Here is a 22,290-nt window from a genome sequence, read left to right on the forward strand (position 1 = left end):
CAAATACGTGTAACTGTATTGCTAGGTTAGAGTGGACTTGTAAAAAAAAAATATATATCCAGGAATGAGTAGATATTCAGTGATGAATCTGCATCACAGCCATCGTCTTGTCATTTTTTCAATAATAGCAGCTTCAGGGAAGTATTTCATCCGTTTTACAGTGTGACAAGGTAGCACAGTCTTAGACACGTTCACAGGGGAGGAATTGCAAGTTGTTGAAGGAGGTTTTGATTAGTGCTCACCTTGGCATGTAGCTGTATAAGAGTCCAAAGTCCTTCTAACTCTTCCTCAAACTTAACTTATTCATAATCTTTGGGTTCTGTATTCCTCTTGTTTGATGACACAATGTTTCCCATCCCACCCATGCTCCTCAGCAAAGGATAGTATAGCCGTTTGATTTATTCATTTCTAATGAGAGGTATGTGACTGAAGTGGGCAGGACCTTACTAATTTAGTGCTGAACTGGTGAGCAATTTCAGCTGTTGCATTGAAGCAGTTCCACATTGTTTCTGTGTCATCCCATTCTCTCAAAGTTGATCACTATTTTTTAGATCTTGGATAAATTAGTGTTATTGAAAAGTTTCATTCTTCTAGAAATCTCTCTCGGTATATCCAACTTCTCTTGCAGTGACTGAAAGGGTCATTCCTTCAGACTTCACCTGAACAACCAACTTGTTATATTAGGGTGACCAGATCTGAGATAGTGAAAAAGAGGGTGATGAGGTCACGCCTCTCGCTGCCGTTGTATGCTAAGGTTAACCTATGTGTGCTTTTTAGGTCCTTTACACCTTTATTTGCTACACAAACCATGGGAATTTCTTTTTTTAATTCATCCGAGAACTTACATTTACGTTTCGGCATAGCTGCTCGAGATGAGGGTAGGTACATGAGCTTTGCCTCTGACGTAAACAAGGACTACTGACGTGCAGACTGACCAATTAAAATGTTTACAGAGAAGGTTATCGACCAATAACGGTAGCTCTACAGTCAGACCGTCCAATCAGATGTTTTTAGGCTACTTAACTACTCCCCATTCTCACTCAAGCGAACCAATCGGAGTAGGGGAGGGCGGGACTAGTTTGTGAACGTAACTTCTCGAAATTCTATGTAAACTCTAGAAAAACAAATTTGTGAAATTCCGCCCGGACATTATTTTAAGTCTAAAAAAAAGAGCACATGTCCGGGTAAAAGAGGATAATTTAAAGGTCACCCTATAAATTATATTCACTAATTTTAATATCCTCCTCCTTGGATCACCACCTTAACGTGGTGGAGGGGTTTGCGTGCCTGCGTGAGCCTAGGAGCTATGTTGTCGGGGGCAATAGCCCCTGGTAGGGTCTCCCAAGGCAAATTGGTCCTAGGTGATGGGCCAGACAAAGAGTGATCCATAAAGACACAGATGAAAAAGACAACGAGGACACAGCCTCCCTTGCCCGGAGCAGGGTTACCGGGGCCTCACCCTGGAGCCAGGCCTGGGGGAGGGGCTCCTTGGCGAGCGCCTGGTGGCCGGACTTTCACCTATGGAGTCCGGCCGGGCTTAGCCCGAAGGGGATACATGGGTCCACTCTCCCATGGGCCCACCACCTGTGGGAGAGGTAGTAATCCGGGTCTGGTGCATTGTGGATCGGGTGGTGGTCGGGGTCGGGGGCCCTGGCATTCTGATCCTCGGTTACTGAAACTGGCTTTTGGAACATGGAACGTAACCTCTCTGGTGGGAAAAGAGCCTGAGCTGGTGCGCGAGGTTGAGAGGTACCGACTAGATATAGTTGGGCTCACCTCGACACACAGTATGGGCTCTGGAACCAATCTCCTCGAGAGGGGCTGGATGCTCTTTCACTCTGGAGTTGCCCAGGGTGAGAGGCGTAAGGCAGGTGTGGGCTTACTCATAGCCCCCCGGCTTAGCGCCTGTACGTTGGGGTTTACCCCAGTGGACGAGAGGGTAATTTCCCTGCGCCTTCGGGTTGGGGAAAGGGCTCTGACTGTTGTTTGTGCTTATGCACCGAACAGCAGTTCAGAGTACCATGTCTTCTTGGGGACCCTAGAGGGAGTGCTGGAGAACACTCATTCTGGGGACTCCATTGTTCTGCTGGGGGACTTCAATGCTCACGTGGGTAATGACAGTGAGACCTGGAGGGGCGTGATTGGGAGGAACGGCCCCGCTGATCTGAACCCGAGTGGTGTTCAGTTATTGGATTTCTGTGCTCGTCACAGTTTGTCCATTACGAACACCATGTTCGAACATAAGGGTGTCCACAAGTACACCTGGCATCAGGACACCCTAGGCCGCATTTCGATGATCGATTTTATAGTCGTATCATCTGACCTGCGGCCATATGTTCTGGACACTCGGGTGAAGAGAGGCGCTGAGCTGTCAACTGATCACTACCTTGTGGTGTGTTGGATCAGATGGCGGGGGAGGATGCCGGACAGACCTGGCAGGCCCAAACGTGTGTTGAGGGTTTGCTGGGAACGTTTGGCAGAGGAACCTGTCAGAAAGATCTTCAACTCCCACATCCGGCAGAGCTTCGACTGCATCCCGGGGGAGGCTGGTAACATTGAGTCTGAGTGGGCCATGTTCCGGACCTCCATTGTTGAGGCGGCTGAACGGAGCTGTGGCTGCAAGGTTGTCGGTGCCTGTCGGGGTGGCAATCCCCGCACTCGGTGGTGGACACCCCGGGTGAGGGGGGCTGTCAAGCTGAAGAAAGAGTCCTATCGAGCCTGGTTGGCTCAGGGGACTCCGGAGGCAGCCGACAGATACCGAGGAGCCAAGCGGCTTGCAGCCTCGGCGGTCGCTGAGGCAAAAACTCGGGTGTGGGAGGAGTTCGGTGAGAACATGGAAAAAGACTTTCGGTCGGCTCCGAGAAGTTTCTGGCAAACCGTCAGGCGACTCAGGAGGGGAAAGCAGTTTTCCACCAACACTGTATATGGTGGGGGTGGGGAACTGTTGACCTCGACTGGGGACGTCACCAGACGGTGGAAGGAATACTTCGAGGATCTTCTCAATCCCACCGGCACGTCTTCCGCAGAGGAAGCAGAGCTTGGGGACCCCGGGGGGGGCTCGTCTATCACTGGGGCTGAAGTGGCCAAGGTGGTAGGGAAACTCCTTGGCGGTAGGGCCCCGGGGGTGGATGAGGTTCACCCCGGGTTCCTCAAGGCTCTGGATGTTGTGGGGCTGTCCTGGTTGACACGTCTTTGCAACATCGCGTGGACATCGGGGGCAGTGCCTCTGGACTGGCAGACTGGGGTGGTGGTTCCCCTTTTTAAAAAGGGGGATCGGAGGGTGTGTTCCAACTATAGGGGGATCACACTCCTCAGCCTCCCCGGTAAGGTCTATGCGGGGGTACTGGAGAAGAGAGTCCGACCGATAGTTGAACCTCGGATCCAGGAGGATCAATGCGGATTCCGCCCCGGTCGTGGAACACAGGACCAGCTCTTTACCCTCGCTAGGATCCTGGAGGGTGCATGGGAGTTTGCTCAACCAGTCTACATGTGTTTTGTGGATCTGGAGAAGGCATTCGACCGTGTCCCTCGGGGTATTCTGTGGGGGGTGCTCAGGGAGTATGGGGTACTGGGCTCTTTGTTACAAGCTATCCAGTCCCTGTACAAACAGAGCAGGAGTCTGGTTCGTATGGCTGGCAGTAAGTTCGACTGGTTTCCAGTCGGAGTTGGACTCCGTCAGGGCTGCCCGTTGTCACCGGTTCTGTTCACAATTTTTATGGACAGAATTTCTCGGCGTAGCCAAGTGGCGGAGGGTGTCCGGTTTGGTGGTCTCAGGATCCCATGTCTGCTTTTTGCAGATGATGTGGTCTTGTTGGCTTCATCGAGCCGGGAACTCCAGCTCTTGCTGGACCAGTTTGCAGCCGAGTGTGAAGCGGTAGGGATGAGGATCAGTACCTCCAAGTCCGAGTCCATGGTACTCAGTCGGAAAAGGGTGGAGTGCTCTCTCCAGGTTGGAAGTGAGATCTTGCCTCAAGTGGAGGAGTTTAAATACCTCGGGGTCTTGTTCACGAGTGAGGGAAAGATGGAGCGTGAGATTGACAGGCGGATCGGTGCAGCGTCAGCAGTAATGCGGGCTTTGTACCGGTCCGTTGTGGTGAAGAAAGAGCTGAGCAGAAAAGCAAAGCTCTCGATTTACCGGTCAATCTACGTCCCAACCCTCACCTATGGTCACGAGCTTTGGGTAGTGACCGAAAGAACGAGATCGCGGGTACAAGCGGCTGAAATGAGTTTTCTCCGCAGGATGTCTGGACTCTTCCTTAGAGACAGGGTTAGGAGCTCGGACATCCGGGAGAGACTCGGAGTGGAGCCGCTGCTCCTCCACGTCGAGAGGAGCCAGTTGAGATGGTTCGGGCATCTGGTTCGGATGCCTCCTGGACGCCTTCCTGGAGAGGTGTTCCGGGCATGTCCAACGGGGAGGAGGCCCCGGGGCAGACCAAGAACACGCTGGAGAGACTATATGTCTCGACTGGCCTGGGAACGCCTCGGTATACCCCCGGAGGAGCTGGCGTCGGTGGCTGGGGAGAGGGAGGTCTGGGTTTCTTTGCTCCGACTGCTTCCCCCGCGACCCGGACCCGGATAAGCGGTGGATAATGGATGGATGGAATGGATGGAATTTTAATATCTACTGAAGCAGTTTCCAAAATTACAAACAGAATACGGCTCTGGATACTAAAATAATTAGGACTATTATCCTCCTGTTTTCCTCTTGGACACATACGAATTGAGGCTTACATTATCTGGCTAGAAACGAAATCCTGCTTTTGGGAACAACCCTGGCCTTACAATTGTCATACAACACGTGCCAGTGTTTTCCCAGCTCTTACCTGTTTTAACGTACGCAGGAGGCTCACAGGGACACCAGGAAATTTGAGAGAGAAAGCAACTACATTTTTGAAATATAACTTGTGTTTTGAAATTATGAACAAGTTTGGAACTAAAAGTCTAAAGAGTGAAAATTATTATATATTTTTTAATATGATAATTTTATGCCATTTTGAAACATTCCACTTTAAGCAGGTGAATTGGTAACAGGTGAATAATCATGATTGGCTACAAAACCAAATGCTCAAGCTTTGCAAGCAAAAACAGTTCAACTTTCTGGTAAATGTCCCCAAATCACAGATTCCTGTTTTATGGAATTTTACAAAAATCCCTTCTCTTGATTGAAACGTCAAATGATTCTAGTTATACAATGTTTGTATTTTCCCACAATAGTAATTTTAAAGCAATTCATGAGTGTCGGCGAGAGAAAATTAAGAGACTGCAACGTGTTCCAGATCTTGTATCACTTTATTTGTGCACAAGTAGGAAACAGGAGGTGCGAGTTTGTCATATCAGAATGCCATACAGATGTCTGCACAAGCAGCTAAGTCTTTCAGTATAGAAACCAACATGTCTCATCCTCTAAGCTTAATCATAGTATTTACAGGTGAGCTTCATGGTAAAGCTCATTACTGCTTCATAGGCAGGGCACAAAGATCAGCTCACAAGACTTTGAAATTGATTCGGAATGCGGGAAATGGACTAGGGAATGTAATGTAATGATTAAAAAAGTAGTGTAAAATAAACTATGTAAATAAGCATTTAGACCATACCTTTGTTCCACTAGTGTAGGAGGGCTTTCGGCCAGCAAGGCTTCAAACCAATGCAATGTATTTGGCAATGCTGTAGACCATCATCATCATCATCACAGCATGTATTGTTCACTTGGACCTCACACTGTCAGTTTTATTAATATTAAAACAGTACTGCAACACCTGTAGGGAGACCAGGCTTCTTGAACATATACATAGCCATTCTCACCACGCAATCGTTAAAATTTCTCTTGTATAATGTGATAAAAAAATCTCTCACCCTTTCACACATTTCATACTCCACTCACTTAATAGAGTATAGACCATTCACTCATAACACTGCGCATTTCTTCTTGCTTAAATGCACACTATGAGAACCACACTTTCTCTATAATAAAATGTTCCAGTTACTATGTGTGTATATATATATATATATATATATATACACACACACACACACACGCACACTAATATCTGTTCTTCTCATATATTTGTTCTTGCACACAAGCTCTCCTTGCATTTCATATTCATTCCTCATATTTTTGCACACCATAAAAAGCTTTCATAACTTATATCCAGTTTTCTCCCCACTCAGTTATAGACATAATAGATGGGAAATTTAATACAAATGCTTTCTATCCATAGCATAGAAGATTCCCCCCTTTGAACCAATGCTCACAAGAGGAAGAAAATGCAGCTGTGCTTCAGCTAAACCAGTCTGCACAGTACCAGCATCTATAAACAGCTAGAAATCTCCAGATAAAAATGCAAACAGAAACAATGATATAAAACAAAAGCTATAAAACCAAATAGGTAGTGCTTTGATCTCCATGGAGAAATGTGCAGCGGCTATGATACATGTCACATGAAACTCAGCAAAAGCCAAGTCTTGAGGAGTGGTAGCAGTAGGGGGATGAGGGGTGTCGGAGGGTAACAGGGACCAGATTTTAGGACCTGAGGCTTCTAGTTTGGCCTTTACTATTTTGTGTGTGTGTGTGTTTGTGTGTGTGTAGTAGTTGTAGTGTTGGTTGGGTCCCATAGTCTGGGAACATGGTTTAGCAGCTTCACTCCAGCAGCAGGAGCAGAAAGAGGGTACACGAGGGCCCCAAGACATCAGTCCCGTCACGCAGGAGAGAAACAGTCAGCTATGCCAGAGATCTTTGACGTGGCTTTATTCTTGGATACAGCTGCAGACACACACACGGAAACATGCTTCATATGTTAAATTGTATTATTCAAATTCACTTTCACACTTGCAATCATAAATTTAATTTACAAAGTTTTTTTTCTTTACCATAAATATAGCCAAGATGTGTTTTATGTCACAAGTTCCTTGTTTGTTTTGAACTGGAGCCAAAAATTTAAATGTAGCCGAGTAATGGAAACTTATAACTAACCAATAACCACAGTGCAAACTGCCTGCGTAAATCATCGCAGCATTTTCTCTTAAGCTATGATATTTTATTTGATACAGACTTGCTTATGTGACTAGACAGTTTAGGCATGTTTCAGAATGTTTGCCACCAAGTCGGTGTAGACTTACAAATAAGTATGTGACTGTACTTTATGAATGGAGAATGAATATGAATATAGAATTCAGCTCTACTGAAAAATGAAAGACACTAACTTCGGAGAACAAATTTAAGTTGTTTAAGTTGAATGACTTTAGTAGGGATATTAAAACCTCAGTGTAAGTTAGATATTGACATGACGTTTCCTTATTCAGAATGCAAGTAAATGAATTTTCAGTTCATAAACCTGAGGAGTTGAAAAACAAAAGAATTAGGCAGAGCTTTCATAGAAAATCTTAATTATTAAGTACTCACCCCAAGCAGGTTGCGAGGCACATAGCCTTCCTTGTCATTAAGCCTGGCCCACCACCAGTCGGTCTCAGTATCATCTTTTCTGCGCAGAATGGTGATGGCATCTCCCTCCTGGAAGGAAAGCTCATCTGCACTTTGAGCCTCATATTCCCATAGAGCATACACAACTCCCTTATTCATTACTCCCAGCTTCTCCTGCACACCTACAAACACATTAGTGCAAAAGCATTAGTATTTCATTTTTACATACAATTGGAAATGGCGGAAAATATATTCTAGTATGTTAAAAGACCAAGTAAGCAAACAAAAAAGAGACTGTTTTATTAAACAGATCAATTGTTATTCAGTACCTCACAGGTTCCTGAAATCTTACCATTACCCTACTAAGAAACTACTACTAAATACCACCACCACCAATAAAAACAATTGCATCTGTGCTCATGCTCAAAGCTTATGAACTGCTGACATTCTCACAGTAGAATGTTGAGGAAGGTTTCAAAATGTCCACATAAATCTGTAATGCAAATACAACTGATAAGTAACAAAGAGCCTGAGTTACACTATTTAAAATAGTGCTTTGTGTCGTCCCACAAAATATGTTTGGTTCCCTAGCCTCTTTAAACCAAATGATCTTGAATTGGTTCGGTTAAGAATTCTTAGTTTATTGGTGCCATCAACTGAACTACATAGTAATCTCTGGATCCAGGTGGGAAAATAATCATTTTCAGGTTCCACAACCAATTTATTATTTGTGTAAATGTGTCAAATTATTCAAAAGTATGTCAAAAATTTAATATTTTTTATATTATCAAAAATATAAAAAAAAGGTTCATTTTTGGTGTCATAAAATAATTTTTTTCACTCCTAAATAACATTTCAAAGACTTGTTCTTTAGAAAAATGTTTTGTAATAAATATTTGTAAAGATTGAAGTGCTACAAAAAAAGTAAAGGTTCTGTTGAGAACTCTTAAATTGGTAAAAATCCCTTTATTTTAAGAATATTGATTTTTTTTTTTGAAAGTCAGAAACTGTTACCATAGAGGAACTGAGAGCACTGGATGTAGCCTTCTTCCATCTCTTCACACTTGTCTGCTGCAGTCTCCACATCACTAATGGTGGTAGCAAAAATTGCTGCACCAGACTCTACCAACAGCTTGCAGAGGTGAACACTGTTACAGGAGGCAGCACAGTGCAGAGGTGTCCTGAAAACACACACCACATCTCCCATTACATTTCCATGTACCTTTCAGCAACCGCTTTGATATTCATCAATTTGGCATCATGTCTGTTAATAATGTCAAAAATTCCTAAAATTATGGTATTTTAAAATGTAGACTTTCAGTAAAGATGTGCTGTTCAGTAAAATACTTTCTGTCAGCAAATTTTTGTACTATACTTTTCAACTGCACTGGAAATATACACCATTTCAGTTTGGGCGTCGAACATTGAACACTCACAGCAATGAATGTTACATTCACACTGATCATGTTACTGGGAAGGCAAAACAGGGCAGCTCAGTTCTTTGGGAAGCCTTTAAATTAAAACCTATTTGGACAGTATTAAGTTTATATCGTCCAATTAAAAACATGTATGTCCCAAAATAGTAACTTCACAGGAGAAGGAAATAACTTAATTAAATTTAAATGGACATTAATGTAAAAAGATCTTATTTCAAATAATTCCGGAGCATTTCTCTTGGTCCATTCATCATAAAATTTTACCAAAATGTGAAAGATGCTGTGTTCAACTGATGTAATAACCTAAAAATAGTTAAAAACAGAGACATATGTTTGATTGGACAGCAACAAGTTTTTAAACACCATGCCCAAATCGTTGCTGTTAGTTCACCTTGTAGATGTAAAGTCAAACACAGTAGCTCATCTGTTGCTGCAGAGTGTAAATCATCCTCTAGTCCTTCAACAGTGGACACCAGACACTGCCCACAAGATGCTGTTGGCTGGTGGGCTATTCTCAATTCAGCAGTGACACTGAGGTGTATAAAATCTCCTGCAGCACTGCTGTGTCTGACCCAATTGTACCAGAACACCACACAGTGACACCACCACCACCCCACATCAGTGTCAGTGCACTGCTAAGAACCCAAATAATGCCTGCTTAACGGTGGCATTATAAAGGTTCTGATTGAAGACTTGGGTGAAATGGCGCTAAATGGGGCAAACAGTGGCTACCGATATTACTGTGTCCATCAAAGTGAGTGGATCAGATTAAATGCACAATGTATATAGAAACAAGGATTTTTTTAAAATCGTTTAATTGTGACTACTCATGTTTAATTAATTGACCCTCCTGTTTTTTTCTTTATTTATTTGCCCGTGTATAAAGTCATATTTCAATGACCTAACATCGGTGCAAACACCTAGGAACTAGTTGGAGTTGCAGAAGTTACTGTATTAAAATTGATGAATTCAGACAAAGTCTGAGAGTATGTAGTTATTGCTGTGCCCAAAACAAGGACACGTGATCACAGTGAAAGTATTTGTTTCACTAAGAATGGAATACATTTGTGAATATATGTAAATTAAGCTCTTCTGGTTATTTGTTAAAATCGAGGGGAAAAAACCCCAACAAACAAATGTACTCACCAGCCATCACTATCTGCTGCATTGACATTAACTCCAAAGTCCAGCAGAAACTTCACAATATGGTGATGTCCAGCACACACTGCATTGTGTAGGGGTGTGATCCCCTCATCATTAGGAGTGCTTGGATTGTCCACCTGTGAGCGGTCCATTTATTACAAGATTAACAATCAGTAACTGAGACTCTGTGGTAAGTTATAGCAATGAGAGTAATGATTAAGCTCTGTTTATTATTTGGGGAGGTATTAATGGCTATACAAGAGTAAACATTGCAGAAAACACACTTGATCTTACTGAATGATTATAAAAGAAATTATTGGGGTGGAAAAAATTAAATAAAACAATTAAATAAAAACAGTATTTAGCTACATATCGTTGATGCATGTGTACCTCGTAAATGATCCTCTGTACCAAGTCAAACTCGCCTTCCAGCGAGGCATCCAGGAGCAGAGCCAATGGATTAAACTTCACCCTGTATCCATGGCCTGTCCGCTCAGAGTTAGGTTTCTTCAAGTTAGTGCGCTTTTCCTATAAGCAAGAGATGCAACACTATAATCACACACCAATTTCAATGTCAGTATCAATAACTACCAGGGTACAAGAAAATTAGCAGACTTTTCTGCCAAATGTGACTGTCTCAATGTGCAAAGGGGGAGGGTGGGGTATAGCATATATGGTTATATATGGTTAACTATCAAATCAACTTTGTGTGTGTGAAATAATTGCTCACTGTGTGTATTAGCTACTACAGATGGATTAAATGCAAAGAGATAATATTCACTACTGAATACACACATATTCTACTACTGCTGCATAATGCTACTATTCGCACTTCTGGTAGATGCAAACAGCATTCATTGCCCCGTTGTACTAAGTAATGACAAAGCTGAATTTATCAATTTATCTGTCTATATCCATGTTGGCATAGACACATCAAAATGCAATTTAGACTGTGCACACCCCTCTATAACTGGATAAAGCTGATGAGAATAATTAAAAAATTGACACAACATATATTTGCTGGGGCAATACAAGTGATAAACATAAACATAGAAGTGATAATGCATCAGAGGAGAATATATATTGGTTTGTGTGTGTTTTATGATACTCACTGTAGGCTGAGAAGATGGTGAGGTTGTTGCTTCTTGTGGAGAGCTGGCCTCAGGCACAGGACTGGGCAGGGGAGCAGAAGACCCTGCAGGATTGTTGTTGTTGTCATCATCCTCTGATGTCTCCAGTGCTGGTGTGGCTAGTGTTTCAGTAGCTGGCTGCAGGGGCTGGTTATCGTTCGCATCGCCCTGAGGCAGAGCATCTGAGGGTGCCCCCTCTGTTCCAGTGAGGGGTGCAGCTGGTGTTTCTGAGGGAGGATTTCCATTATCAGCGTCGGATAGTGCCTCACCTGTTGCTCCTGTTGGCTGGAAAAATGGAGTCACTCCACCAACTCCTCCCTCAATTCCACCTGCCAGGGTGTTAAACCTCTGGTAAAGAAGCTTCTGGATGTTGGGTCCACTAGGACCCTCAGGCTCTGTGATAGAGCTGCGCTTTTTAAGTGGTCGTGGAGCATTGGCCAACTTCTTGCGTAGAACCTCCAGCTCGGCATCACTTTGGTAGCGCATGGGAGAGTGGACCATGGGAGTGAGCTTGGTTGGGCTAAGTGGTCGTGGGATATGGTCAACATTGGGTGGAGGTCCCTCTGGGAGGTCTACCATATGACTCTCAGGGTCAAAGTCACCATCTACCATGTCCCCTGCAGCACCCTGTAGCACTGGGAATGCCCCACAGCCTGTGAAAGGCAGGGGAGAGGGGGGAGTAGAACTGGGAGGCAAGACCGGTTTTCCATACACTGTAGACCAGAAGAAAGTACAAATCATTTACTCCTCGTTAGAAAAATGCCTATTCACCATCTGTTTGTCTGTACCCAACTTAGCAATGTAATTTTTAGTTATAACTTTATTTTATTTTCTGTACTTTTTGTTTAGCAATCCTGTAGCATGTCTTTTCCTGGACTCTACTTACCAGCTTTAACAGCAGGCTTGTTGCCAAAGGGGTAGTTCTTGGGCACCCCCTGTAGGTACATGTGATAAATGGAACTGGAGTTCATGGTGGCTGGACCTTTCCTAGGTGACTGTGGTCTTGAACCCTTGTCTGGGATAAAAGGGCGGACAGCTACAGCCAGAAGAGGATCAGGCCTTTCTCCTGGAGGGAAAAGGGGCGAGTTGGGCTGATAGGTGGGACTTGGGGGTACTGAAATGCGTTGCTGAATCTGTTGGGAGGAGGATCCAGTGGAGGGGCCCACACGAGGCCAAGCTGGTGGGGGTGGAGGATTAGTATTTGGCAGATTGTTTGAGTGGCCTGGTGCAGGGCGCAGAGGGATATCCTTGCGGCGATCCAAAGAGCTGGTGGAGCCAGAGTTAGCGGAAGAGAGTGGGTGGGAACTGGTGTGTGCTCCATAAGGAGGTGGTTGAGGCTTACAAGGAGGAGGAGCAGAGCCCAGTTTATTTGCCTCTGGAATCTATTAAAAATGGCAAATATTTCAATTAGGTTAGATTATGCTAAGCAAGACACAACATTCATACCAAGACTCTACAATAAGTAGAGTAAAAAAAGTATGGAAAAATAAAAATAAGTGTTTGTCCAACCTTATCAGCTGGGGTACCAGCAGGAGAGGCCGTTTTGCTGGATGGGTCTCCTATAGACTCTTTCCAGTCCGGGGGCTTGAGCGATGTATTGCCTTTGCTGAGGGTGGGCCAACCTGCATCATTAGCTGCACAGAGAAAGAGAAGGCATCAGCATCAGTCACATAATGTGACATGTCACAAAAACTCATTACTTATTAGGCTTGAGAATTAAACTATGTAGCTGCTGGTAAATTAGTTCAAGCGCACATCCAGTTATGTACTTCAGACTATTCCTGAAAACTGCAATCACATTTTAAGGGACATTAAGCATTTTGAGCATTCATTAGCAGGGTAGCGTACATGGCAGAAAAAACATTTTAATGAACTGTGTTCCAATAACTAATTGAGACCAGTATTTAGCCTAAACGGTGAGTAGATTTTTCTATAAAAAATCAAAGACACTTCTCTCCATGGGATGAAACCAAAACAAGTAGCAACATAACTGCATGGAGTAAGATGAATAACCAAGTTTGCAAAATCAATCGAATATAAATACAGTCCTTGGGTCTTGATTTTAGCATTTCCACCAAATGAACATCATCACAGATGTTGACAGTCAACCTACTGTGTGAGTGCTCTTTAAGTTGCAACATAGGATAAGGTCATAAACCGGATGAACCAAGGACCTTGTTAGGGCCGATGATGGAAATCTGATTCTGCCATGTATTTTATATATGTTATGAGTAGCTAGTTAAATTAACAAATCCTATATTATAATAAAATGGTATAAAATGAAAACAAAAGTTACAGAGATAACATTGCTGAGGTAAACTGAATGCTTTATTGATCTTTACTGATCAGGAGGCTGAGAGGACCTTGTGAACCTTATCAGGGTAGAGGTTCAAACATACAGCATGCAGATACACAACCAGGATAGATGATCTATCATTCTCATTCACGCAAACACATCCACACATTCACAATTACACACAGGATCAGCAGTGTACTGCTACTGAAAACCTTTCACCGAGGTCAGTATAATTTCAATGTGTGAAGAGTGAAGCATTCAGCACTTCAAAGAAAAAAATGTGAGTGCTGAGTGTTCGGATCTCATGAAAAAACATTCCAGCCTCTTGGAATTCACAAGCCTGGAATATTTTAAAGAATCTCAGAGAGTCCAAAATTTCTACTACCACCGCAGCTAAGGTTTATTGTTATAAGTACTTTTCCAACTGATAAATTCATATAATGATTATGTTCCTGTTCCGTTTTATCAGTATATTTTTGTTCAATTTATTTCTCAGTGGATATAAATTAGTTGTCTGAAATGGAAATGAGTTGTCTGAAGTATATGTAAGTTAAATTACAAAGTTGTAAATTAAAAAGGGGATTTTTTTTTGTCTCCACAATTTTTTTTTCATCTCCATGTTGAGTAATTGACATAGCCCTGGATTTTTTTTAGATCTGTTAAATCTATTAAAAATTTTATTGGTGCCAGTTAAGACCTGAATGAGGCTGAATGTAATGGGTGTAAAAAACACACGTTCGTCTTTCTATAATACACAATGTATTTGGACTTGTAAATTAAAAAAAGAAACACAGTTAATGTAGGACTGCTATGATCCTGTCCAATACTCTGAATAAGGTTCAGAGGCCGTCCTTCCAACTCTCCATTTGACACCTTCCCACTCACGAGAGGCTCCGTCAGGCCCCGCTGTGGATGAGGAGGAAGAGGTGGCAGGGGCCCCAGGGCCCGGGCCAGACTCTGGAGAAGACGGCAGGAGTGGATCCACTATGATGTCTAAATCAGAGACCTTCCAGGGGCCAGGGGGCTTTCTCACGCCTTCTGATCATTGCCCCCACCCCAACAGCCCATACAGAGGCACATGAGCACAGTACAGACAGATACAGTCAAGAGAAGAGAAAGAGAAACACAAAGGCACATAGTAAAGATCACAAGAGGTTAGAAAAGAAGAGAAAGAATTTAAAATTAAACTATATACAAAGAATGGAAAGACACAGATTTGGGAGTGAGGGGACACGTGCCAAGGTAAAAAAAAAAGAAAAAAAAAAAAAGACTGTTCTCTGTCTTTTTACTGAAGATTCATTGCACTAAGAAATATATTTAACAATTACTCAATGTCTCCCTCTTCTGGATTTTTAAACATACAGCTTGATTTAACAACTGTGGGTGGCTTGAGCAATTTGTACCTCATAAACCTGCTCTAACAACTAAGCCTCAAACAATTAAATGCTTTTACATTACTGTGTGATTTAGAAGTCTTGCATATACAGATGACCACATGAATGGGGAAAATAGGAACACTGTGCTAAAGACAAAGTAGTATTGCAGTTTCAAAGATGTAAGCTAATACCAACCTGATTTTGACCGAGCATGGTTGGCTGGTGTGTTCACGCCTAGGGTTTGAGGTTTGAGAGGGTCTGGGGGCACCATGTAGCCACTCTCTGGGCGCGATGGCACAGGCACCTGAATGTAGGGACCAACTGCTGCCACTCTGCCTGTACTTCCTGGAGCTGGCTGGGGAGAGGGAGGACCACTTGCTCGGTTTAGCTGTAAGAGAGAGAGAGAGAGAGAGAGAGAGAGAGAGAGAGAGGGAGAGGGAAAGAGAAAACAAGATTGAAAGGAATAACAGGAGAAATAAAAAAAAAAAAAGAAAAAGCCAAAGCAAAAAGGGGAAAGAGGGGAAGAAAGTTTATAAAGGAAAGAACAGAGTAAAAACAAAAAAGGAATATCAAACATTAACTTTTCACTGCGTTTATAAAAACAATGCAAAATAATGCATCTAAAACTGTCTTTTCAAGTCCTTCATTCAGATGTGTATTATTAAGTGTATTATTTTTAAGTTCTCAAACAAAAATGTGTGTGTGTATTCCTTTCCTGGCCTTACAGGTAGGTTCTCTTTTTGACGTGCCTCAGCTTTTTTCTTATAGAGGCGTTCCCGGAGCTCACTGATTCGTTTGTCCATCAGCGTCACCTCCATGTTGCGCTTGTTCAGCAGCTCCTTCTGTTGCTGCAGCTTACTGTTCTGCTCTTGGTTCAACTTGTTACGAATCTGACATAAACACAAAAAACACCAGAATCAGCAATAACAATGACATGCACATTAACAACAGTTATTATAAACAATAACCTTGGCTTGTGTTATCCTTCACAATATTTCTTTAAAAGGAAAACACTGACACCTTCAGATAATTTTTTTTATTTTCATGAGTGCATTAACAGACCTGCAGTTCCTGGTAGAGTTTGCGAAGCTCCAAGGCAGCAGTGCCAGTGACATGCCCCCCCAGTGTTTGAAGGCCATTCAGTTTGCCTCGCCGCAGGTCCTCCAACTGCTGGCTTAGCTGGTCCACCCTCAACACAGCTGCCTGCAGCTCTGCTTGCTTCTCCTGGAACAGCCCACTGATGTGCTCAATCTCTGCAGCTAGCGTCAAAACATAGAAAGCCATTTAAACACACTTACACCCAGAGATTATCTCTGCTCTAAACTCTCAACAGCTTGGAATTTCTTGAAAATGGCATGCACAACTTGCATACATGAAAAGACTACATTTTTTCTGCACTCAAATTTCTGCCTAAGTTCCAGATTATGAAGCGGAAGTTAACTAATGCTAATAATAATAATAATTTGATTATTCACCAAACCATTCCTTTAATTTAATGGTTAAATGCAGTTATGTAGGCAGATGCACTCTGGTGTAAACAACCCAAAGAGCAAGGGGAAAAAATCTGCATTGCTGATGACTTAAAATCATGACATTTGCTCATCTAGCTAAACGATAGTTAATCAAGGCTGCTGGTGACCTATTTTGCCATTGCTGTAAAGATGATTATGATTTAGAGCATTTCTTATGTCGACACGTTTCACCACTGAGCTTTGGCCTGAGCACTGAAGACCCATATGGAGCAGAGTGTGTGGGAGAGTCTCCCCATCTGTGACTGTTGTTATTCAGTAGACTAATCCTAACATTGAGATCATCCAGTAATCACTTAAAGAATATTTTGAGGATGTTGCTTATGTGTGCAATACATATGTAGGTGCATTAACAAAAGTTTCAATGTGTTTTTCAAAAAAAAAAAAAAAAATACTCTAATGCTACATACAGAGGTTGCCATTGATAACTTTGCTGTAGTCCACTTGGCCCCTCATGGCACGGATCTTTTTCAGTTTAGCTTCCTGATTCTCCACTCTCTCCTTTAGCCTCTGTAGCTTCTCTGTCTCAGAAACAGCTTGCTGCTGCCGTCTTTCCTGCTGCTTTAGGTAACGCAAGCGCTGTTCCTGCACATGCACACAGGGAAAGAAATCAAACAGTTACATGTCTAGCGCTCAGGGGACATTCTAAATTTTGCTTGTAACGTCTTCTACCCATTATGTTTTTAAGAACATGTGGTACATGTCCTAAACTTGTGTGTGTGTGTGTGTGTGTGTGTGTGTTTAAGTCTTAAAACATTTTTGTAATGTTTATGTAGTAAACCAAACCATTATTTAAAAAATTTAAAAATTAAAAAAGCAAGCTTAGTTTGATATGGGTCCTGATAAGTAGAGGTGGGTAATACCGGGAATTTTGCTATCGATCCGATACCACATGACGGTGCAACAACAAAAGATAGGGGGCGCTACTCTTCGCAACGTGACAGAGTAGAGTTTGATGAATCCGCATGCGTAGCAGCGGGAGAGATAAAAGCTTGAGTACCAATCTTTTTACACAAGTATTATTCAATACCAATACCAGCGTTGGTATCGATATTACCGATATTTGGATCAATCCACCCACCTCTACTGATAAGGGTCCTTTAACATAAGAACTTGTACGAGAACTTGTATATACACAAAGATACAACACAGCCTCCTAACATGCCCATCATTCTCCCAATCCATCCACCTACAATGAACATTTCTCATTTGGGGACATATAAAAGAGTGTTAAGCCTTCACTGGGCTCTTATCTGCATGATAAGCAAGTGGGGCACAGGATCTTTAAGCCTGAGGCAGCTTTAATGCTGTCACGGAACAGGGTGCACTCAGGACACAGCGTCATTGTCTCACATTGCATGTCAGCACAGTTACTACGAGAAGCAGCTTGATGACTTCTGCTGTGGAGCAAGGGAAACGTAAGCTATTCGATTGAGATATACAAAAATATCAATGAAGAAAAGTAATGTACTGAAAGATCACAGAAGCAAGAAGTTATGTCTTAGACATAAGATAAAAGCTTATATAGGCGTGTTAACACCTCCATATTCTAACTTCAACATGCATCCATACACACATACATTTTATACATAGACACATGAGATTCAGACCAGTGTGCTTGAAGTGAGTGCAAGTGGTGGAGCTAAATATAGCTCTGCAGCAGTGGCCTCTTAGCTCCGTGCCATCACAGCCCTTCAAACCACTGACTATATGCTCTCAGCTCTCTATTATCCCTTTTCTGCAAAACAGCCACTCTCCATCTGCAGCTGTTCCAACGACAGATCTCTTTCCTCTTCCTAATGCTCCAGCAGGGAATGAACTGATCCAGAATCAGAACCTGTGAGCAATCAGCATGGATTGAGTAGCACTGGATTCCTCAATACAGTCCTTGTTCTGAATGAGAAAACAAGTGCTTAGGAGCTGTTTGGCTTAAGCCAGTGAGAAATGCCTGTTGAGACATACTGGACATACTGATTGTGCTTGCTACATTACTGACATTGTATGGTCTCTCTGGCTTGGACTCCTGCGCTACACTGCAGTTCTCACCGCTAACATAACCACAGTAGTAAACAGATGAGCTCATCACCTCAGCACATACTGCTGTAAACACTCACTTAGGAGCAATAATGAAAGCCCATAGTTGACCTCATGCGCTTAAAATATATTCTGTACACATAAGCCCAATTGCCTGTTTTAAAGCTCTGCAGACACCTGTAATGTCTTTGCCTGTTGTAGAAATGAAACACTTGAAAACAACTTAAGTACAGTGAGGAGGCATGCAAACCCTGTAATGCTCAACCATAAACTAAAGTCAATATCAAGACTGGGGAAATTAAGACACACCTTTTAAAAAGAAAACATACTGAATTTAAACAAACTGACTATAGAAAAAATAGAAGCAAGGACTTCATAATATGAACATAAAATATTATTTACAAATTAAGCTGTTCACAATCACAATGAGAAAAGATATTTTAAAAAACAAAAAAAAAATTTAAAAATCATCATTCATTATGGTGCAAGATTAAATATATTTTTGTGCTTTTTAAGACAGACAAATTAAACACTGCATAAATTAGCTATGGGGTTAAAAATAAAATAAAATAAAAATTTTGTTATGTTAATGTTAATGCCTAAATATGAATAAATATATATAATTCTTTAAAATGTCCCTTGTAGTAATGCAGTTTTGCTGTGACAGCAGCAGCTTTGTAGCACATGAACATTCGTGAGGTCAGAAGTACTTTTACAGTTTAACAGAGCCCAATCCAGCATTTTGTTTTAATCTGTGCAGAAATCAATCTTGGTGTTTAGTAAAACTATTTTACTTTTAGTTTAGCTAACAATGCACTTTTTCCACAAGTAGGTTATAAGCCCAGCACAAAGCAGCTCTTATAGAATAACACTTTGAATGAATCATATAACACACAGGGTTGAGTGATTATGTGGCAAGAACGATGTTTAATTTCAGAAACAAATATCATAATAACCTTAAAAAATCGAATTAATCGTGCAGTCATAACAGAAACCTAAGCATGCAATATTTAATCCAGTCAAATGTTTGTTCTTAAATATTGTAAAAAAAAAAAAAATAGAAAATGGCAATAGTGAACAAGAAAATCTTGTTGATATTTGGGACTACTCTCAGAACAAGAACTTTATGCAGAAAAACCTTTTCTAAAATGTCTAAGCCTGTAGCTCTTTCCAATATCCACAAAGCATGCACTTGCTGCATTAGTGCCTAGTCTTTATAGCAAATAAAAGCATGCTGCCCAATACAATACAATACAAAAAAAAAAAAAAACCCACAGCAAGGCAAAAAAAAAGCAAAACACATCTCAGAGGGTTACCTTAGCCACAAGCATCTGTTGCTGAGCCTCGATTTGCTGCTGCTGCCGTGTTGCCATCTCCTGCAACTCTGAGAGAGTGAGCTCCACACGAGGGTTCCCCACCTGCAGAGAGGGTGGCATAACAGGCAGTGACAGAGGAGGAGGGATGGGTAATCAGGAAACCAGGAAAAGGGAAAAGAGGGTGAAAAGAGAGTTAATTTTAGAAACCAAAACAAAACAACCAATTAAGATGATTAGTACTATGGTCTAATCACAGATGCCTTGACACCACCTAATCCAGACCAACAGAAGTAACTGCAACAGCTCTGACTAGGCATGCCTTGCTTCGACATATTAGTGTTGACCCTGTGAGAAAGGGACAGATACTAGAAAAGTCTACAGAGGTTAAAAAGAAGGGGAAGACACACACAGGGAGACAGAAATAAGAGATGGTGAGAGAGTAGGAAAAAAAAACAGTAGTGAGAAAGAGAATAAAATAAAAAAGGGGATGAGAAAAAAATAGAAAAAAATTATTTGTATAAAAATTAGTGATCAAGGACAAGGGAAATAAAGTGAGGCTAGAAAGAGGGCAGGAAAAGAAGTAACAAAAAGGAGGGTGCCCTTGGAAGCGCTCGGTGTAGTGAGAACAGGGTGTGAAATGACCTGTGGCTGCGTAAACACTCACAGCTTAATTATAGGCAGAGTGCTAATGCTAGCATAGGCCTGCTCTGCTTTACTTCGCTCTGTGCTAAGCTCATCAGGGACAGGGAATGGCTCTTTCTTAGCTGAGAGTGTGTAAACAGGTCCGTGCAAGACACAGAGAGCAGGCCCACACACTGTCACTCTGCATTCTGCCCGATAAGAGCAAGCTGTCCATCACTGTGCCTATTGCTGCGCTGTCGTCATGGCAGCAGAGCAGAACTGTGCAGTGGAGAGAAAAAAAAAAACCCAAACACTAACAAGCTAATTCAGAGAGCACATGATTACTGCCATGGACTGCAATTTAGACTGAAGTAGCTGAAGCAGCATTTAAGACTCAGGAGCTGTAGAGCAGTTCAAGGCCAATGATAGTAGCAAAACAAGCTGGACTCTCAAAGTATGAGAAAAATGAAGCAGATCTTCCTTGGACATTGTCCATGTCTCTCCAGCAGCTTGGACACCCTTGGCACAGAAAGTAATTGATGAGCCAGGAGGTTCTGGAGGCTGACTAGTTGAAGTGCAATGGGCTGAGCTGATAGGTGATCAATTGTTTCTCTGCTTTTGGAAACCAGTAATGCTGCAAATTCACAGTGAAAGCATAGAAGTGAAAGGAAATTCTCCACCCCACTACATGCTAAGGGTTAGTCTGGATAACACTAAAAGTGCCATACACCGTGATTCTCTTACTATAAAATCCTGAAGCCACCAAGTTATTATCACCAAAATGTCCGTGAAGTGACAAAGTAATAATGGAAAAAGCCAACAATCAGCTGACTAGAGAGCTAATACAAATGGAACGTTTAAGTGCCTTCAGATAGTGAGAAAGGGAAGTTGGGCAAAGTGGGTTGTTTGCAGAAGGGTCAGTACACAGGTCAAACAAGTTTAGCCATAATGTCAATATGTTAACTATGCTGAAAGATGAGGTGAATGCACTGCATGTCCTCCAGCTTCAGCTATTAAAGAGTACTAGTGATGGCAGATGATATCAGTCATATTAGTATTAATAGGTAACAGGTATAAAAAAAATTACTTTAATCTCATATCACCAAAATTACAGGACAAACATTAAGCTCCTTTTCAGGAGCTAATCTAAATGTTTAATGTTTTTCATGCATCAGAAAATACAGTATTGTAAAAATGTGTCTTATGTTGATAACATTCCAGAATTTAATATCAGTGCATTCTTTCTGACTACTGTATCAGCAGTATATACTACTGCATGAGAAATAAAACTGCAGAAAGACCTCAGAGAGAAGAACAACAACTTATGCATAAAAACAGGAAGGAGATTTCTTTCCCCAGACACTCCAGTTCTCATGCTGTAATAAATACTGATATGGTCAAAGTCATCAGGTTATGCAACCCTATAGAATCTGCTCATTAATCATGCAATTGTTTGTATTGAAGTAACATAACACACAGTGTCAAGGTAGTAATCGATCAAAATGCAACTCTCACACAAATGTTGGCACAGTAGTTATGTTGGGTCACCTACAGCCTGTGGCTATATCTATTCTCTGCCAAACTGATAACCTAATCATCTTTGCAGATAATTCATTGATCTGATTATTTTCCAATATGTCATAATGAAACAGTCAGAATGTCAGTGTCCAATAATGTGGTGCTTATATCTTAAGTTCACTACATACTCCCTTTTGATTTCTCCATTTATAACACAGATGAACTCAAAGCCTAGCCAAGTTAAAGTTCAAATGTGTGTGCTGTGCATGCTGGCATAGCTGATCAACAGTAAATATAAATAAATAAAACTAATTATTAATAAATAAATAAATAAATAAATAAATAAATAAATAAATATTTCAGTGCAATTACTGGCTTGTGTGCAAAAAAACCCCAATATTAAGGCTAAAAAAATCTGTCCCTCATTAAATATTACAGAGCTGAAAGATAACATCACATTCACATCTACAATAA

The 22,290-nt window shown here is 41.8% G+C and overlaps 1 protein-coding gene across 4 annotated transcripts in view; it reads right to left on the reverse strand.

The window, feature by feature from the left end:
* Positions 1–5,277: 5,277 nt before the first annotated feature.
* The window catches only part of ppp1r13bb (protein phosphatase 1, regulatory subunit 13Bb), a 51,938-nt gene continuing 34,925 nt past the window's right edge, over positions 5,278–22,290 (reverse strand). Inside the window, exons 6-19 of one of the 4 annotated variants that reach the window (XM_066677051.1) lie at positions 19,678–19,779; positions 16,738–16,912; positions 15,861–16,057; positions 15,548–15,688; positions 14,994–15,186; positions 14,308–14,460; positions 12,636–12,760; positions 12,013–12,508; positions 11,109–11,839; positions 10,387–10,524; positions 10,000–10,133; positions 8,432–8,598; positions 7,400–7,599; positions 5,278–6,760 (exon numbers count right to left, since the gene is read on the reverse strand). In XM_066677051.1, the coding sequence (XP_066533148.1) occupies positions 6,719–6,760; positions 7,400–7,599; positions 8,432–8,598; positions 10,000–10,133; positions 10,387–10,524; positions 11,109–11,839; positions 12,013–12,508; positions 12,636–12,760; positions 14,308–14,460; positions 14,994–15,186; positions 15,548–15,688; positions 15,861–16,057; positions 16,738–16,912; positions 19,678–19,779 (2,994 nt within the window). In that variant the 3' untranslated portion in view covers positions 5,278–6,718. Of the gene's footprint in view, positions 6,761–7,399; positions 7,600–8,431; positions 8,599–9,999; positions 10,134–10,386; positions 10,525–11,108; positions 11,840–12,012; positions 12,509–12,635; positions 12,761–14,307; positions 14,461–14,993; positions 15,187–15,523; positions 15,689–15,860; positions 16,058–16,737; positions 16,913–19,677; positions 19,780–22,290 lie in introns of all 4 variants that reach the window. The other 3 variants (XM_066677050.1, XM_066677049.1, XM_066677052.1) reach the window with 3 other exon arrangements.

The sequence above is a fragment of the Hoplias malabaricus genome, chromosome 7 (genome assembly GCF_029633855.1).
Source record: "Hoplias malabaricus isolate fHopMal1 chromosome 7, fHopMal1.hap1, whole genome shotgun sequence".
NCBI lineage: Eukaryota > Metazoa > Chordata > Actinopteri > Characiformes > Erythrinidae > Hoplias > Hoplias malabaricus.